Raw genomic sequence first — 16,417 nt, 5'->3', positions numbered from 1 at the left:
ATATAAAAAAAATGGGTTAAAAATTTTAACTTGTTTGTTTATTAATAAGTTGGTAAGTTAACCTACTTATTAATTAAAAATAATGTTTTAATTATATTTATATGTAATATTTATTAATATATATATATATATATATATATATATATATATATACTAGTTTTTTAATAAAAGTTTATTCTTACATCCCACTATCACTTGTTTATTGTTAGAATTAGTATACTCTAATTTATTTATATTATTACAAATGAAAACCTATACTACTATGGCTCTAATAACTAAAAATTTATTTAATATTTTGTAATTTAGGGTTTAAAAAAGGTATTTGATTAACTTATCATATAAAAGTTAATTTATTTAAATAATTTTTAATATTTACATTTTAAAAAATTAATGACTCATGGGCATGTCTGTTTTGCCTATGGCTATGAAGGACTCTAACTAGAAAAAAATAAAAATCAATTTACTACAATTCATCTGTCTAACATAACTCGAAAATGTATTGATATGTGATGGATTAGTCCAAATGAGCATAAGTCACATAATTTAACAACTTAACTTAAATTGCTGTTTTTTTTAAAGGAACTTAAATTTTTATTTAAAACATCTAATTTTATACTTCTATAGTTTAATTTATTTTACACATCATCACTATGATTTTTTTTAATAATATGGTCACTTTAATTATTTATACTATTCTTTTAAAAAATATTTTCAAATTATATCACCAACTCATTTTATTTAAAATTTTTTAACCTTTTGTATAAAATAGTTACAAATATTTTAATATCAAAATAAACTATAGAAGTATTATTTTAGGAATGACTTTATATTTATTTTACTCCATTCTTATTAAAGATGTCACCAACTATTAGTCTTAATTTGTTAGAATTAATTAATTATACAATTTTTTTTAATGTATTTAATTGTTAAATTATGTTTTTATATTTTATCCAAACTTATAAAAATATCTACAAATAATTTAAAAAATAGGGAGAGTGTCTCCACTCTGCTGCATCCAGGACCACTAACATCGAGTGCAACCGTCCTCCCTTTCATGACTCACTACCTCGGACACGTTGATGTCCGAATGCGGAAAACACGAACTCGTAGGAATGTCAGCGTGTTTCTCTTCAACCTCGGTTCCGTTCTCGGAATCTTCATTCGCATTTTCAAGACCAGCACCTCTTTGCTCAAATTCAATTACCGTATGTTTTTCCCCCCTCTTTTTTCGTTATAAATTTGTTGCACCAAATGCACTCACTGTTTGTTCTCTCGGTTGTTAATTTTTGCAGGTTTCATCGAATAACTTTCATTCAGTGACAGGTGGTGGTCGTCTTCTACTGAATGTTGGAGGCACAAGTTTGTGTCGGAGGCTTCGTGGTTTCAAACTGTGGATACTTGAGAGACTCAATTTCCAATTCCAAACACCTAAGCAACCTAAGAATAGAAATATCTTCAAAAATAATTTGGAAAATACAGGTTTATCAAATGAAAAGGAATCGGTTTCTGGTTCATCTTCAATTCTTCGTGGGCCTGATGGTGTGTTGAATTTTTTTGACCGTTTTTACTTCTTTTAGTTGTTTAGAATTCCATGTGATTGACTGTCTTAAAACTTGCAACATATTTCTCGTGATATTCCCACAGATAAGGTTATTCCCATGGAGTCTCCATCTTTGCTGCAGACAGGTTTGTCTGGTACTTCCATGGATTTTAGCAGAAAACCCTCACTTTGCATTGTTGTCATAGGAGCCACTGGCGAGCTGGCAAAGAGGAAGATTTTCCCTGCTTTATTTGCTCTCTATTACAGTGGCTTTCTTCCTGAGGTACATTGGCTTTTATTACCCATTTGCCCTTTTTTATTTTCAACTCAGAGAGAAATGATACATGTATAACAAAGAGAGAAATTTAAAATGTAATAAATGAAGTGATAGAGAAATAGACGCAAAAAGAGATGTACAAGTTGTTAGAATTGTTATACTTCTACCATTACTCTTCAACTTAAGAGTTTTGATACATGCATTTCAAAAGCGCTAACCACAAGCGTGTGGTTTAGCGGTAGGGGTTGATCTACGCTTAAGCAAGGTCAGGGGTTCAAATCCTGCCTTGTGTATGCAGCTGCGTTAAATCTTGGAGCCAGCTATCCCACCCTTTGAGGTGCCTCCAACGTAGCGAGGAGATTAGTCACTGCTATTGACCCTGTCTCTCTAGAGACAAACCAACAAAAAAAAAAATGCTAAGCTTTTGGGCCTAACTATATCAGAATTTGGGTTTGGGAGTGACTCAACCTCAAAAAGTAGTTCATGAGTTGAGAATTCTCACGTATATACATTATTTTAACCATATCACTAGTTTTAAACATCAATGAAGGATTTCTAACACTCCCTCCCAGGAGGAGGCATTTGTGGGTGGCTTGATAATAGCCTGATAATAGGTGGCCCAATATGGGTAGTAACAACAACTGGAATCATAATCATGCATAATCTCAAATATTATCAGTTTCGGTACATAGACCAAATGATACAATGTAAGCAAAAGTTTCTTGATTCATGGAGATATAGAACAACATATAAGTTATCATGCTTGCATATCCACCATTTGAGTCAATTCTTGTTGGGATGCAAGCAAAGTCTCACATCGTTCAAACAAGAGGATGGATATGAGTTTATATACACACACTTGTCTCCATTGGTCGAGAGGCCTTTTGGGTGATGTCCAAAAGCAAATCCATGAGGGCTTGGGTCCAAAGCGGATAATATCTCACCAATGTGGAGACATGTGTATATGCGTGAATGTGGAGACATGTGTATATGCGTGGTAGCCCCTTGATAGCTCAATCGTATCACTATCAAACAATTCAGGTTCCTCAACAAATTTTTGTAATATATAGAACTTAACCTAGGTCATCTCTCAAGGACACAAGCACATTGTATTTTGAATTTAATCATGTATGTAAATCAGTTTAGAACTCGGGGGGAAGAAATTTTCAAGCAAACAATTAGAACAAAGTATTAGGAAAGTAGAGAAATCAAATCAACACAAAATTTCAATAGTATAGAAATCCGGTTCAAGGTTTCAATTCCTACGGTATAATCATCATTGTTCACAACAAATACGAATTCTTAATCCATCTAATTCAATCCGAAATTAATCCAAACAGTAATCTAAATCTAGATTGTGAATTTTATTAAAACAGAAACTACAATCGCACGTTCCAAATTTCAACAAAATTCAAGAAAAGTAACCGATTGAATTAGGGATTTAGGTTATTTCTAATCAGAAAATACTTCTTCTCATTTTCATTTAGGATTCAAAACAGAGATTCACTATCATGAAAAACCGAATTTAAAGTAAATAGAAAAGAGGAGAAGAAGAAGAAAGAATTCGTTCGGTAAAAATTAGAAACTCAAATTTACCGTAGTTCTTGAAACCTCAAACCGATTAAGGAATTAGTCTTGCCTCATTATCATGTTGCAACAAATTCCAATTGAGAGAAGAAATTCCGTGAGAGAGAAAAAGATTCATGAAAGAGAAAGTGAGAGAGAAGAAGATGAGAAGTTTCTAAAGAGAGAAGAGAGAATTTGAGAGAAACTTCTTTTAGAAACTTCTTGAGGAAGTTATCCCAAATCTGAAAATCTAAAAAAATGAATTTTCAAAACTCCAACTCCTGAGTCATTACATGCTTTTAAAGACAAAATAATGGGCCTAAAACCAAAGGTCCAGTCCGCTAATTACAATTCAAAAGCCTAATTAACTAAACTAAACAGTTTCATGACAAGCTGAACAATCAAGTGCAGAGCCGCGACTTTAAAGCACGATTTTGGGTCTGAAAATGTCCAAACTGGGTTTTTCGTCCAACATGAGAATTGTAGATCTCTGTCTTATCTTTACAGGGACACCAAGTTTGCCAAATTCCGAGTTGAATAGCTCCAGATATGGCTTGTACAAGAAACTGTGTCAAAACAGGAAGTTCTTACGGAAAATTAGTAAAATTTATAACTAATTCCTAAATGATTCACTAATGCAAATCTAAACTAAAACATGAATATAGGATACTAAAAAGAATCAAATAAGGTAAAAACACATAAAGAAAGATATACTAAAATATAACTATCACCCCCTCGGACCACAACAATTCTAAATTGACAAAATGAGTTATAATTATTAAACATAAGTTTTTGAAATTAGATCAATAATTCAAGTTTTTTGAGTATGAGTAAAGCATCTATGGAGAAAGATATAGACTCTCATACCATCTTAGATTTTGAATCTAACTCATTCTCACAAAACAGGTTTGTGAGTGAGGGATGCCTAAGTTTTATAAACTTTTATCTGATACCATCTCTTGTTAATGTGACTTGGGTTATACCCAATAAAAGCTTCAATTCATATATTGAGACCCAATTCAGATGTACTAAAATTACATTAGACTCATCTAGCAAGCAACAACAGAAGCACACATCATCTGGCAGGAGTTATCCATAGATTTCAACAAGTTTTACGGTGGGTACTGAAGACATAATACATCCCTCCTTCTTTACCTGGGCTGTTTGCACCATAACCGCAGTTCATCCTCCACTTATCGAGTCTTTTATGTAAATTAATTTGTAGCTTTGTTTTTTTTCCTCCGTTGAATTCCTTTGTTGTGAATAATACATGATATATTGGATTTTGGCATGATATTTTTTCCATTTTTTTTTACTATAAAAAAGAAATTGGAACATGTGAAGAGTGTTTGTTTCAAGTGAATCTTACCTTTTCCAATTGTAAGACATTAAATCTACATTGCCATGTCTGCAGAATGTAGGCATTTTTGGGTATTCAAGGAAGGATATAACTGATGAAGACTTGCGATCTATTATAGCTTCAACATTAACATGCCGAGTTGATCATCAGTATGATTTTCTTATTCTTTCTTAAATTATTACCTTCTGTGTCTTTTTTCCTGACCACGGACAAATCTTTAGTTTAGCACTTAACTTTACGCCAAACAACTTGGGAAACTGCTTGCTAGGTCATTGTTTATGAAAACTTGCTCCCAACTAATAGCAGATAAAATCTCCTGAAAGTTTTTTTTCACAAACTTTTACATGTGTCTAATTTCCAAAGTTGTAATGAAATTGGTTAATTTCATTTGAAACAGTTATATGTTTTCCTGGCTTGAGAATAAAAGAATAAGGTCCAGTTGCATTTTTTCCGTTGTGCCAGTATTATACGATATTCTTGCTTGTTGGCTAATATGAAATGCAAAAACTTTCAGAGAGAACTGTGAGGACAAATTAGATGCTTTCCTTAGTAGAACATATTATATTAATGGAGGCCATGACAATAAATCAGGGATGTCCATGCTGAATGCACGAATGGATCAAATTGAGGTAACTTTGAAAAAATCTCACCAGATAATAAGAAAGTTCTTTTTGTCTCCTATGGTATCTGATTCTATTACAGCTTATTATCTACCTCAGGGAGGATCCAAAACTAACAGGATATTCTACCTCTCTGTGCCACAAGAAGCACTTTTGGATGTTGCATCATGTCTTGCAAGCAGTGTTCAGACCCAAAAAGGATGGAACCGCATAATATTTGAGAAACCATTTGGTTTTGATGCACTTTCTTCCCACAGGATGACACAGTATCTTCTTTCAAACTTTCAGGAAAAACAAATATATAGGTATTTATTTATTACTTCCTCTTCCCTTCTCACCTATCAGTTCATGCATCCTAAGACAGATGGAAGAATCACTTGAGTACTCCCTACAATACTGTTACATAAATTGATTATTCATGTCAATCTATTGCTAGGATTGATCATCTTCTAGGAAGGAATCTCATTGAAAATCTCACAGTTTTAAGGTTTTCAAATCTAGTTTTTGAGCCGCTTTGGAGTCGAACTTACATACATAATGTACAGGTCAGCCCCCTTGTTTAATCTGATTATCATGCCTTAATTTCTGGAATTTATGGAAATTTTAATGTCTCTTCTGCAATTTTATGTTTGTCATCAACTTGTTTAATTAAATTGCTGTAGGTAATTTTATCTGAGGACTTGGCCGTGCATCCAGGAAGGTGATCTTGGTGACTGTATTTTCATTTGAGTAAATATAGTGCAATACATCATTCTGTACCGAATCTGTAGAAAGAATTTTTCCTTCACAAGTAGTTGTTTATTATATGATACGAGTTTAGTCCTTTGTTACCCGATACCCATGCAGATATTTCAGTGGCTATGGGATTATCCGTGATATTGTTCACAGTCATGTGCTCCAAACAATTGCATTGCTTGCCATGGAACCACCCATAAGCCTTGATGGAGAAGATATTCGAAATGAAAAGGTACACATGCAAAAACTCTGTAACATACCGTATGACAAGCCTTAACGAGTGTACCAAGTGGAATAAGTAATATAAAGCAAGTAAAGTATTTTTCCGTGAAGATTTATGTAACTGATTACTAATTAATTGTATTATAGCTGCTTGGATAAATGGAAAATGAATTAAAGGGAGTTCTATTGGAATTAAGTGAACATTTGAAAGTAACTATTATTTTGAGGAACTAGTTTTATAACCTGAGTAATGCACAGGAACATACAAAATTTAGTTATAAACATTATAAGTAAATAAAATTTCATTAAAGGTTATATATAAATCATCATTTTTCATTATCTTTTATTATATTAAATAGATCAATTTAAAGATTGATAACCAAATAATATTAGCATATACAATAAAACTAGTTATTAACCTTTTAGCCAATCTTAAGCTAATATTATGCACTAACTATTAATTGTTTCAATAAATAAATCTTAATAGAGTACAATGTAATTATATTAAACAATGTATTTCATAACAATTGCCTGTTAATATTGTGAGACTTTTAAAACATATTCTTTATTATTGGTTGAATTTTATTGGGGATCACAAATTATTGTGAGACTCATTAACTGGGGTATGCAATCCATATGATTTTGTGAGTCCCAATAAATTTCCATCAATTACTAATTGTGCGTTAAAAGTGTGTTAGCATTTTTTTTTCTTGTTTTTTTGAATTAAGTAAAACGAACAGCATGATAAAAACAACAGAATAAGTCCAAGCAATGGAATAGAAAGCTAGAGATTTGATTTCCACATATTTCATCCTTGGATAAACCAAATATAGATTTCATTCGAACTCTTGAATTTTAAAGGATGTTCGAATTCACAATTGTAAGTTAATAACCAATTCTTTAGTATATTTATTATACTCCATTTTTCCAACGATTAGAATCATACCTTACTTTCCAGTGAAATCTGCAATGAAGTAAGAAAACTTACCAAATTGACATGAAGAAAAGGCTAAATTATAAAGGAGTCACTCTAAAACATGTCTATACTCAAACTCAAACAACAAAATTACTTGCAAAACCTTGGGAGAACCACACCATTAAAGGTAGTTGTTGTTGTTCGAGAGCCCAAGACCTTATAAACCCCACACTAGGATCTCATACTTTCAATGTGAGACTCAAGTCCCATAATGCAATTAGATCCAATTAATAGAAGAACCTCATGACTCAAGCCTAACCACAACATAATCACAGAAATATTGCACCAACATCTTATCATCTATTTTTCTGCATTATTCTGTTTTATGAGTTGTAAATACCTAGACCTTTCTAGAATTAGTGTGCTGTACATATAGTACATGTGGTTCAGGAATATGCCACTCTTCTTTTTTCATTCCTTCTTATCATTAGGACTAGGTCATTCTATATAATGTAATGATTTTGACATAGAAATACAAGAAGAAAGTTTTCACCTTTACACATTGTTTGTTTCTGTTTTACCAATACCTTGCAATTGTATAATACTACATTAATGGTGTTTGTTAGGGACAATTTTTTATCTAGATATTAGGATTGTTTATTACAAATGACAAATTAAAAGATGCACCATTTTCTCATTATCACCTAGTAGTGTTTCTCAGGTCAAGGTTTTGAGGTCGATTCGCAAATTGGAGCCTAAGGATGTCATTCTTGGCCAATATAAAGCAAGTGGTGGAGACAAAGTTGATGCATGCTTAAATGGTCTGACACCTACTTATTTTGCTGCTGCATTATACATTGACAATGCACGCTGGGATGGCGTGCCATTTTTGATTAAAACAGGCTTGGGACTCATCAAACACCAGTAAAATCATTATCTTTCGTCAATTTTTTTCAGATATGTATTTTTTACGTTCTAGAATAGATATTTAGTCTTCGAGTATGTCGATCTTGTAACAATTATGAAATTTCCAATTTTGAATAAGTGGTGTGGTAGAAGGGAAAAGGATAGCGGTAGTAAGATGTTTTGTTATTTCAAGGTCAGTCTGAGAAAGGCTGAATAGTACAATGAGTTTCTGCCCCAATGTCTTAAACCTATACACTAAAAAGAAATATTGGAGATGTAAGAGTTGTCTATGGCTATTTTTTAATGCAGCAAAGCAACTCCTTTAAAAGCATAATATGGGCTTATGTTGAATCGGTCTGAAAGTTATTGGTTCAAATGTTATGTTATTTGCTGACCAAGGCTAGAAAATATGTTGTTGCAGAATGGAAATACGGATTCAATTTCGTCGTGTTCCGGGGAACGTGTATCACGAGTGCCTTGGGCATAACATGGACCGCGTGGTAAATGAGCTCATTCTACGCGATGTTCCAGATGAGGCTATTCTGGTGAGAGTTAACAATAAGGTTCCAGGATTAGGCTTACAACTGGACTCTTCAGAATTAAATTTGCTTTACAAGGACAAGTAAGCACTTAAATATTGGACAATTTGTTTGCAATTTGCATCATACTTTGACAAAATGATGCTAACTAAACTAACCATGCCTGCATGTTACCTTAATTATTAATGTTAAAGGTACAACATGGAGGTGCCGGATTCATATGAGCATCTTCTTCTTGATGTCATTGATGGTGACAACCATTTGTTTATGAGAAGTGATGAGCTAGAAGCTGCATGGAACATTCTAACTCCAATTCTGAACGAGATAGACAAGGACCATATATCAGTTGAGCTTTATGAGATGGGGGGTCGCGGTCCTGTTGGGGCATACTACCTATGGGCAAAACATGGTGTCCGTTGGGTAGATGATTAAATGTTCCTCCTTGTTTTTTCTTCTTCACATAGCACGTTACTATGTTTAATTTATACTATATTACCTACCTCATAATGACTACATACCTAGGTTGTGTCAAGTATTTTGGAATAAACTTCAACTGCTGAACAGCCTCGTTTATGTCTTGTTGACACTAGCACATATTCTTGAAAACTGTAGTTTTTGATTGAATTTAGGTGGAGAAAAAAGTTAATGAAATCCTAGAAACATAAAGAGAAGGAAAGCAAAGCAAGCAGAGCAAGTGCGCTACCATATATTTTCAGCACTGAACCGCTTTTGTCAATTATGTTACAAAATGAAATTAAGATTTTATTTTGAATGAAGTTTCGAAGTTGGTAATATGACTGTTTAAAACTTTATTTCAAATTCGAAAATCTCTTTCGTGATAGGATGTTTATTTGAATTATGAAAGATTATATTTTAATATAACATTAATTCATCTCTTACAAGAAGGTAGTGTAATTTTTAAAATTAGGGTTGATGACATTATAGTATGAGTATATCATAGAGGTTTTGGGGTTGATAACATGTTGAATTTTTGTTATGAAAGGATTCGGAAGATTTGATATATATTTGATTATCGACGTCAAAACTACTAAAAGACATAATTGAGGATAATTTAATTAAGGTATTACTAAGAATAACGTTTTACCATTATAAAGAATACCAAGGACTTCTAATTGGAGAATTTTTGCACTCATTTTTTAACAAAAATAATAAGCCTTTTTTAAGAAATGTAAATCTAATTTATCATTTTTTTTAAAAAATTGTTAAAGCACTTTTTTTGTGTTTTAAAATTTATTTATTTTTTATTAGAGAAGTATAGTAGTGAGAAATTTTAATTGCTTGGATAGACGGTTGTTTATTTATCCTAAAAGCTTAAATAGCCAAGCGAAAGTTAAGCTTGATTTTATTTTTGTAATTCTGATATTTTTGTTGATCTGTCCTTCTAAATGAAACATACACCAAGACTAAGACTATGTTTATGTATTAGCCTTCAATTCACCGCAAAAAAACGCACGGCGTTGATTTTTGATGTTTTTATTTGGGATCCATTTATGAAATGCGTTTTCTAAAAGGAAGGCTATCAGCATTTCCCAAACGGAGTTTGATTCGGTATACAAGTTAAATGATTTGTTAACTGTAATCCAAATATATAATAATAATAATAATAATGATAATAATAATGCTTAAATTATTATTATTATTATATATAATTGAGTTAGGTTGGGTTATGGTTAAAAATACAAAACATGTTACCTAATTTGTATTGTACTCAATTTTGATCTGGTAAGATTGAGTATGATCTGAATACTAAAAAATTTGATCCAAATTTATTGATCAGGTTAGTGGGTTACCTGTACCTGCTTACACCTCTATTCATAAGAGACATTTGATTGATGTTAAATTAAAACATGTTTGGATATAAGTTAGAAGAACTTTTTAAAAAAAATTTTTTTTACTAAAAATAAAAAGTATTTTTTAGTAAAGAAATTAGCAACAAAACTCATAAATTTGTATCTAAACATACTCATAATTTAGGTTGAATTAATTGAACTTATTTAACATGTTGGTTAGAGTCAATGGGAGAGAAGAGGAGTAAAATTCCTTGAACTCTCCTCCAATATTGGGAGATTTAGAAGGGAGGAGAGAAATTTTAAAACATTTTTAATATAATATCTAAAATATTATTATTTATGTTATTAAATTTTAAAATTAGAAGAATATAAAAATAAATTGATTTTTAAAATCTCTTTCCTCTCCTTGTAAATCAAACAAGAAAAAATTACCTCCCTTTTACTCTCTTTCTCTCAACTAAACAAAATTTCATACAGTTCTATTTTCATCTTTTTATCTCCCCTCCATTAAAACTCATTCCTCCTATCCCCTCTTTTAAATCAAATAGATTCTAAAAGAAAAATATAAATATAAAATTTAAACATAAAATGTGGGGTCACCCACAATAATTAAGAACATGAGAAGGTGTTGCATGAATCCAACACCTCACATGCTTATCCAAATAAGTTTGAACTAAATTGATTTATGTGATTTACATTTAATTTTATAAAAATAAAATAAAATAAATACTTATCCAAATAAGTTTGTTAAATTTTAAATATCCAAATTATTAGCGCAACTTAATTTGTTTGGTCCATTGGGTCAAATTGGCTTGAATCATTTTAAGCTATCTTTTGTTAAACCTATATCAACTTGTTCCTTCAAACTATACTATTTTTCATAACTCTAATTATTCCAACCTATTAGTCTAAAACATAATGATATATTCTTTGACGCTAATTTTTTAAAGTGTTCTTTATTATTGATTAAAAACTTTTAAAATATAAATTTTACAAATTTCTTAAATTTTATTTAGATATTTATAGGTACTTATAGGATAAGAAAATAAAAAGAAAAAAATTTTCATTTTTGAACGCATAAGTTAATTTTAACTTATGGAGAATTTTTTTTTTCTATTTTCTTCTCCTATAAGTGTTTATGAAGAAATTCATCCAAATAAACCCTTAGTTAATGAGTTTAATAATTTAGCAATTTCAAATAAATTTTAACTAATAATAGAAAATATCCTAGAACAAGTGTGCTAAACAAATGTGTTGTTAACAATTTACAAATTGATACTTTTAGACTAAAAGATCCAACCAGTAATTGCAACGACCCAATTGCAAGAGCGGAACTCTACCAACTGAGCTATATCCCCCGAGCCAAGTGGAGCATGCATGAAGGAGTCAAGTCAGTTTTCTATTCTTTTCCTTGGCGCAGCTGGGCCATCCTGGACTTGAACCAGAGACCTCGCCCGTGAAGTACATCTTATTCAATTGGTTGTATAAGGTATATGAGGAATTGTAAACTTTTTTTTGTACCGAACTTAATAATTATCATGAATAATTATATTTAATGTTTTTAGTTAAACTATTGAGTAGGGTGGGCAACGAGTGGGTTCGAGTGTAAAATGTCCAACCCACTATAAACTGACTTTGGAAAAATGTAATCCATGTTCTACCAACTGAACTTTTAATTTGAGTTGAACTGGATTCAAATTTGAGTGGATGGGTATAATAAGGTTCGAAACTTTTTTTAGGTCAGGTTATCTTGAAGAAGTGAAGATCAAAATGATACAAAAGCATTCTCAAAACAATGTGCAAAAACAGAATGACAGTGATAATAAAAGATGTAGGTAGATCTAGATGAAACACTCATAAAACAAAAAAGTGAAAGCAAAGGATAACAAAATCTACAGTTACATAAAAAGAAATCTAAAGTCAAACAACAAAATCCATAAGAAACCATAATCTCACAAGTTGCAATCAAATGAAGGCAAGAAGGTGGGAAAGAAAGTTAGAAAAAAAAAATAGAAAGGAAACTTTAAAAATGGACTAGTGTGTTAAGAAGTTGAAAGAGAATGAAGATGACAAAAGAAAAGTCTAGGTTTTGAGAGAAAAAAAGTTATAAATTAATATAATATAAACAGATTATATTTGAAATAAAGACTTCTGAATTCGAGTCATTATTGTTTAGTTAAACAAATATAATAAAAACTTGAAATTTATTTTATTTGTAGTCGAGTTCAATTTTTAGTGAATTTAAAAATTTAAAATCAAATCCGTTTATATAATCGGTATAAAGTCAAAATAATTTACTCATAAATTCTATTTGAACCCACTCAAAAATAATATTTTTATTCCCACTCAAAAATAATATTTTTATTAAATATTTTTGGATTCGGTTCAATTCATAGTTTCATGATCACCCCTATTAAGTCTAGTCATCTAAGAGAACCCATTGGAGATCATTTTAATTTGTTTTTCTTTGGAAAAAAAGAACTAGAGACATATGATCATTTTGCTCGCACAAAGAATTTAAATGGTCTACTAACGCTACAAAATAAGGAAGATTTGTTCTATGCTTTTTTCCCCATCTAGAATCCGCAAATTAATAAAACTCAAGTTGCAGACATTGTTAAATAAAGCATCTTACTAACGAGTATATTAATGCCATTTATTAAAAAAAATTAAGTAGAACGTTTTTTTTATAAGCAATTAAGTAAAGTGTTTATTGTTTAAAAACTATGATGGGAGTCTATGATAACATTAATGTTGCACTTCTCTCTATTTTTTCTTCGACTTATTTTATTTAGTACCCTTGACTTGACACTACTGTTAACATTTTTGTTAAATAAAATAAAATTTATGTACACATATTTTATTGCACTTTTAATTTAATTTAGAATTCCACCCTTATAATCAGCGACAATCTTTAATGGTGTTCTTTATATATTATACAAAATTATCGCGAGATATTATACAATTTTTTTAGATAAATTAAAATTTCAATTATTATCAGATATAATTCCAAAAATATTTAAGATATTATACCTAAATTTTACCTAAATAAATATCATATTTAACGTGCATAAGAAATATCCAATTATGAAGAATAAATTTAAATTATCCTGCAAGATCCCCCATACTTGTTAAATAAAGAAAACATTGGATGCTGTTTAATTATGTTTTTAACATATCTTTTTACTTAATTCTTTTTATATTTAGCATTTAAAAGGATTAACTAGTTGGACGATTCTATTATATGAAATATAAAAAGTGATGATTTCAAATCCGACGATGATACTATGTTGTCGGGTCGAGACACGCATCAATAATTGAGGATAAGTATTCCATGAGATGTTTTTATGGGTCCATTTCTATCATCTCTATATATGTTGAAAAATCTAAAGGTCCATCATCTCTATATATGTTGAAAAATTTAAAGGACTCTATAGGGTCCATCATGTGCCTTAAAGCAACCATACTATTATTATTAAGGTGGAAAAACCATGTTATGGAATAACAAAATTAAGAAGTATCTACATGTATAAAACTTAGTAATAAATACTTAGACTTTTGAATAAGGAATATTTGATTCTTAATCATGTATATGTACAAAAACTTTGTAGAAAGAAATAAAACTTATTTTTCATAATTTTTATATTTTGAAAGATATTAATTTTAGACTGTCATTTTAGATTTTAGAAAGAATTAGTCATTAATATTTAATTAAATAATTTTAATATTCTTTTTTATAAATAAATATAACTTTTTTTTTTAATAAAATAACTTTTATAATAGTTGAATATTCAACCTTATATAATAAGATGTTTTTTTTTGTCTATCTCCATATATGTTGAAAGACCTAAAGTACTATATAGGGTCCATCATGTGTGTCTTTAAGAAACCATACTATTATTATTAAGGTAAAAATATTACGTTATGGGATGACGAAATTGAGAAGTATTTACATGTCTTATGAAACTTAGTGATAAATAATTAGACTTTTGGATCATGCTGTGAGGAGTATTTGATTCTTAATCATGTATATGTACAAAACTTTGTAGAAAGAAATAAAACTTATTTTTCATAATTTTTATATTTTAAAAGAAATTAATTTCAAATTACCACTTTAGATTTTAGAAAGAATTGGTCTTTAAAAATAATTTTAATGTTCTTTTTATAAAGAGTTATAACTCTTTTTAATAATATAACTCTTAGAATAATGAATTTGAGTCAAACTCAACTCTACAAAATTGGTTTGTAAGGTGAAGATTGTTCTCTACTTATATATTATTTAATTGTCTAATTTTTAGTCGATATGAGACTTAGCTTTTTTCCAATACATTCTCTCACATCTAATATTATTGGACTTAATTAGTATGTAAATAGTCTTTGAACTAATGATTTTTAGCGACACTATTAATGGTTTAGATAAAATTGTCTTCTCTATCAATAATTACCATCTTACCCTCACTTTGATGACTCATTTTTCAACACCTCGAGGGCATTCTTGTCACTCCAATAAAACATGGGTAGGAAATAACACGCGTTATTGACCTCTTTTGCGAGTCAATTAACACGGTTTCAATTCATTAAACTCACTCACCGAGCAATTCCCATAGTTAATATTTCTTCACTACTGCAAGTTCATGTCAGATTTCAACTTAAAGTGAAGCCTATATTATTATTTTGGGTTCAACCCTTATTCATGGTGTTCTTTCATTTCCACTCTTTCTTCTTCTTTAGGTCATCATCAGCTGCCAATATATGAGATCAAGTTCTCAAACTTTTATTTTATTTTATTTTGTTTTGCTTGTGTATATATAGTGAACTAGCTAGCTAGCACCATATATAATATAGTCTGCTTGTCGATATTAATTCTTGTTTGTTTGTCTCTAAACGACACATATAATAGGAGCCTTTGCGTTAAGGAGCATGGAAGAAGAGAGAAAAAAGAGAAAAATAGAGAATGAAGAAGAAAATGAGGAAGAGAAGATGGAAGAGTTTTTCTCCTTGATAAAGAGGACAAAAGATGTTCGAGATCGTCTCTATAATAAGGAGAAGACAGAAAAGAAAATTGATGGAGAAAGGGAAAAGAGTATTTGGAACCCAACGTTTCAACCAGAAGACTTCATTGAAATGGGAAAGAGTATTCATGCAGGTCCTTCAGAGAAAGAGTTCATAGAAAAGAAACAAGATTCGCAAGAAGCAACACCATTACCACCAACACCCCAAGAGAAAGACAAAGCAAGTGAACATTTAGACTTGAATCTTTCTTTATAAAATAATACTATATTATGTAAGCATAATATTCAACCACATATATATGAGCCTATCACTATGATTTGCTGACCTTCTTTGTAATCCAGTTTTCTTTGCTATTTCATCATCAAGATTTTGACACTATAGACTATAGTTGTTGTACACTGAAAAGAAGCTAACATCCTTCGTAAATTGCAGTCATACATTTCTCATGATCAATTTAATTTGTCGTCTTATGGCGTATGTTTGCGAGGATTAATTAATGAATATATTGAGAAACAACCAACCATAATGCAGTTTTTTTATCTGTCTAATCACCAGAGAGAAAAAATGTTCTTCTTTATTTATCTTTTTAAAACTTTTCTTTAGAGTTAAATGACTACACATTTCAAAAATAGTTTTGACAAGGTGGTAATTATTAGAATCAACAAACTTATATACATGTAATAATACAATGTGGTAATTTTTTTGCAAACTTTTTTAAGTACATCTGTTGGTTTTGTAAATTAATTTCTGAAATATAAAAAAATAACTAAAAATTAATTTCCAAAACCCAAGAGAGATGTGCTTAAAAAAATTGTAAAAATTATTCACTTTGAACTATTGTAATTTACATCCAATTTGATCGCACCATTAGGTTAACAAAAAAGCAAATTATTCAATGATAAGAGTCGGTCT

The 16,417-nt window shown here is 30.2% G+C and overlaps 2 protein-coding genes across 3 annotated transcripts; both read left to right on the top strand.

Annotated features, from left to right (window-relative positions):
- Positions 1 to 1,006: 1,006 nt before the first annotated feature.
- G6PD4 (glucose-6-phosphate dehydrogenase 4) lies at positions 1,007 to 9,259 on the top strand. The gene is made up of 12 exons (XM_020357013.3): positions 1,007 to 1,205; positions 1,293 to 1,539; positions 1,645 to 1,823; positions 4,798 to 4,892; positions 5,258 to 5,372; positions 5,463 to 5,668; positions 5,800 to 5,908; positions 6,026 to 6,063; positions 6,210 to 6,330; positions 7,958 to 8,160; positions 8,564 to 8,764; positions 8,876 to 9,259. Exons 1-12 carry the CDS (start codon positions 1,080 to 1,082, stop codon positions 9,111 to 9,113), a joined length of 1,878 nt encoding a protein of 625 aa, XP_020212602.1. The 5' UTR covers positions 1,007 to 1,079; the 3' UTR covers positions 9,114 to 9,259.
- A 5,795-nt stretch (positions 9,260 to 15,054) lies between these two features.
- Positions 15,055 to 15,829, top strand: NIMIN-3 (NIM1-interacting 3). Of its 2 annotated transcripts, none has more exons than XM_020358192.3 (2): positions 15,055 to 15,188; positions 15,393 to 15,829. In XM_020358192.3, exon 2 carries the CDS (start codon positions 15,413 to 15,415, stop codon positions 15,758 to 15,760), a length of 348 nt encoding a protein of 115 aa, XP_020213781.1. In that variant the 5' UTR covers positions 15,055 to 15,188; positions 15,393 to 15,412; the 3' UTR covers positions 15,761 to 15,829. The 2 variants fall into 2 exon arrangements, with proteins under 2 accessions (XP_020213781.1, XP_020213780.1); XM_020358191.3 differs by having other exon boundaries at positions 15,066 to 15,223.
- Positions 15,830 to 16,417: the final 588 nt, after the last annotated feature.

Source organism: Cajanus cajan, chromosome 6, assembly GCF_000230855.2.
Source record: "Cajanus cajan strain Asha chromosome 6, NIPB_CcT2T_4, whole genome shotgun sequence".
NCBI classification, from domain to species: Eukaryota; Viridiplantae; Streptophyta; class Magnoliopsida; order Fabales; family Fabaceae; genus Cajanus; species Cajanus cajan.
This window is presented reverse-complemented; position numbering and strand designations above follow the sequence as displayed.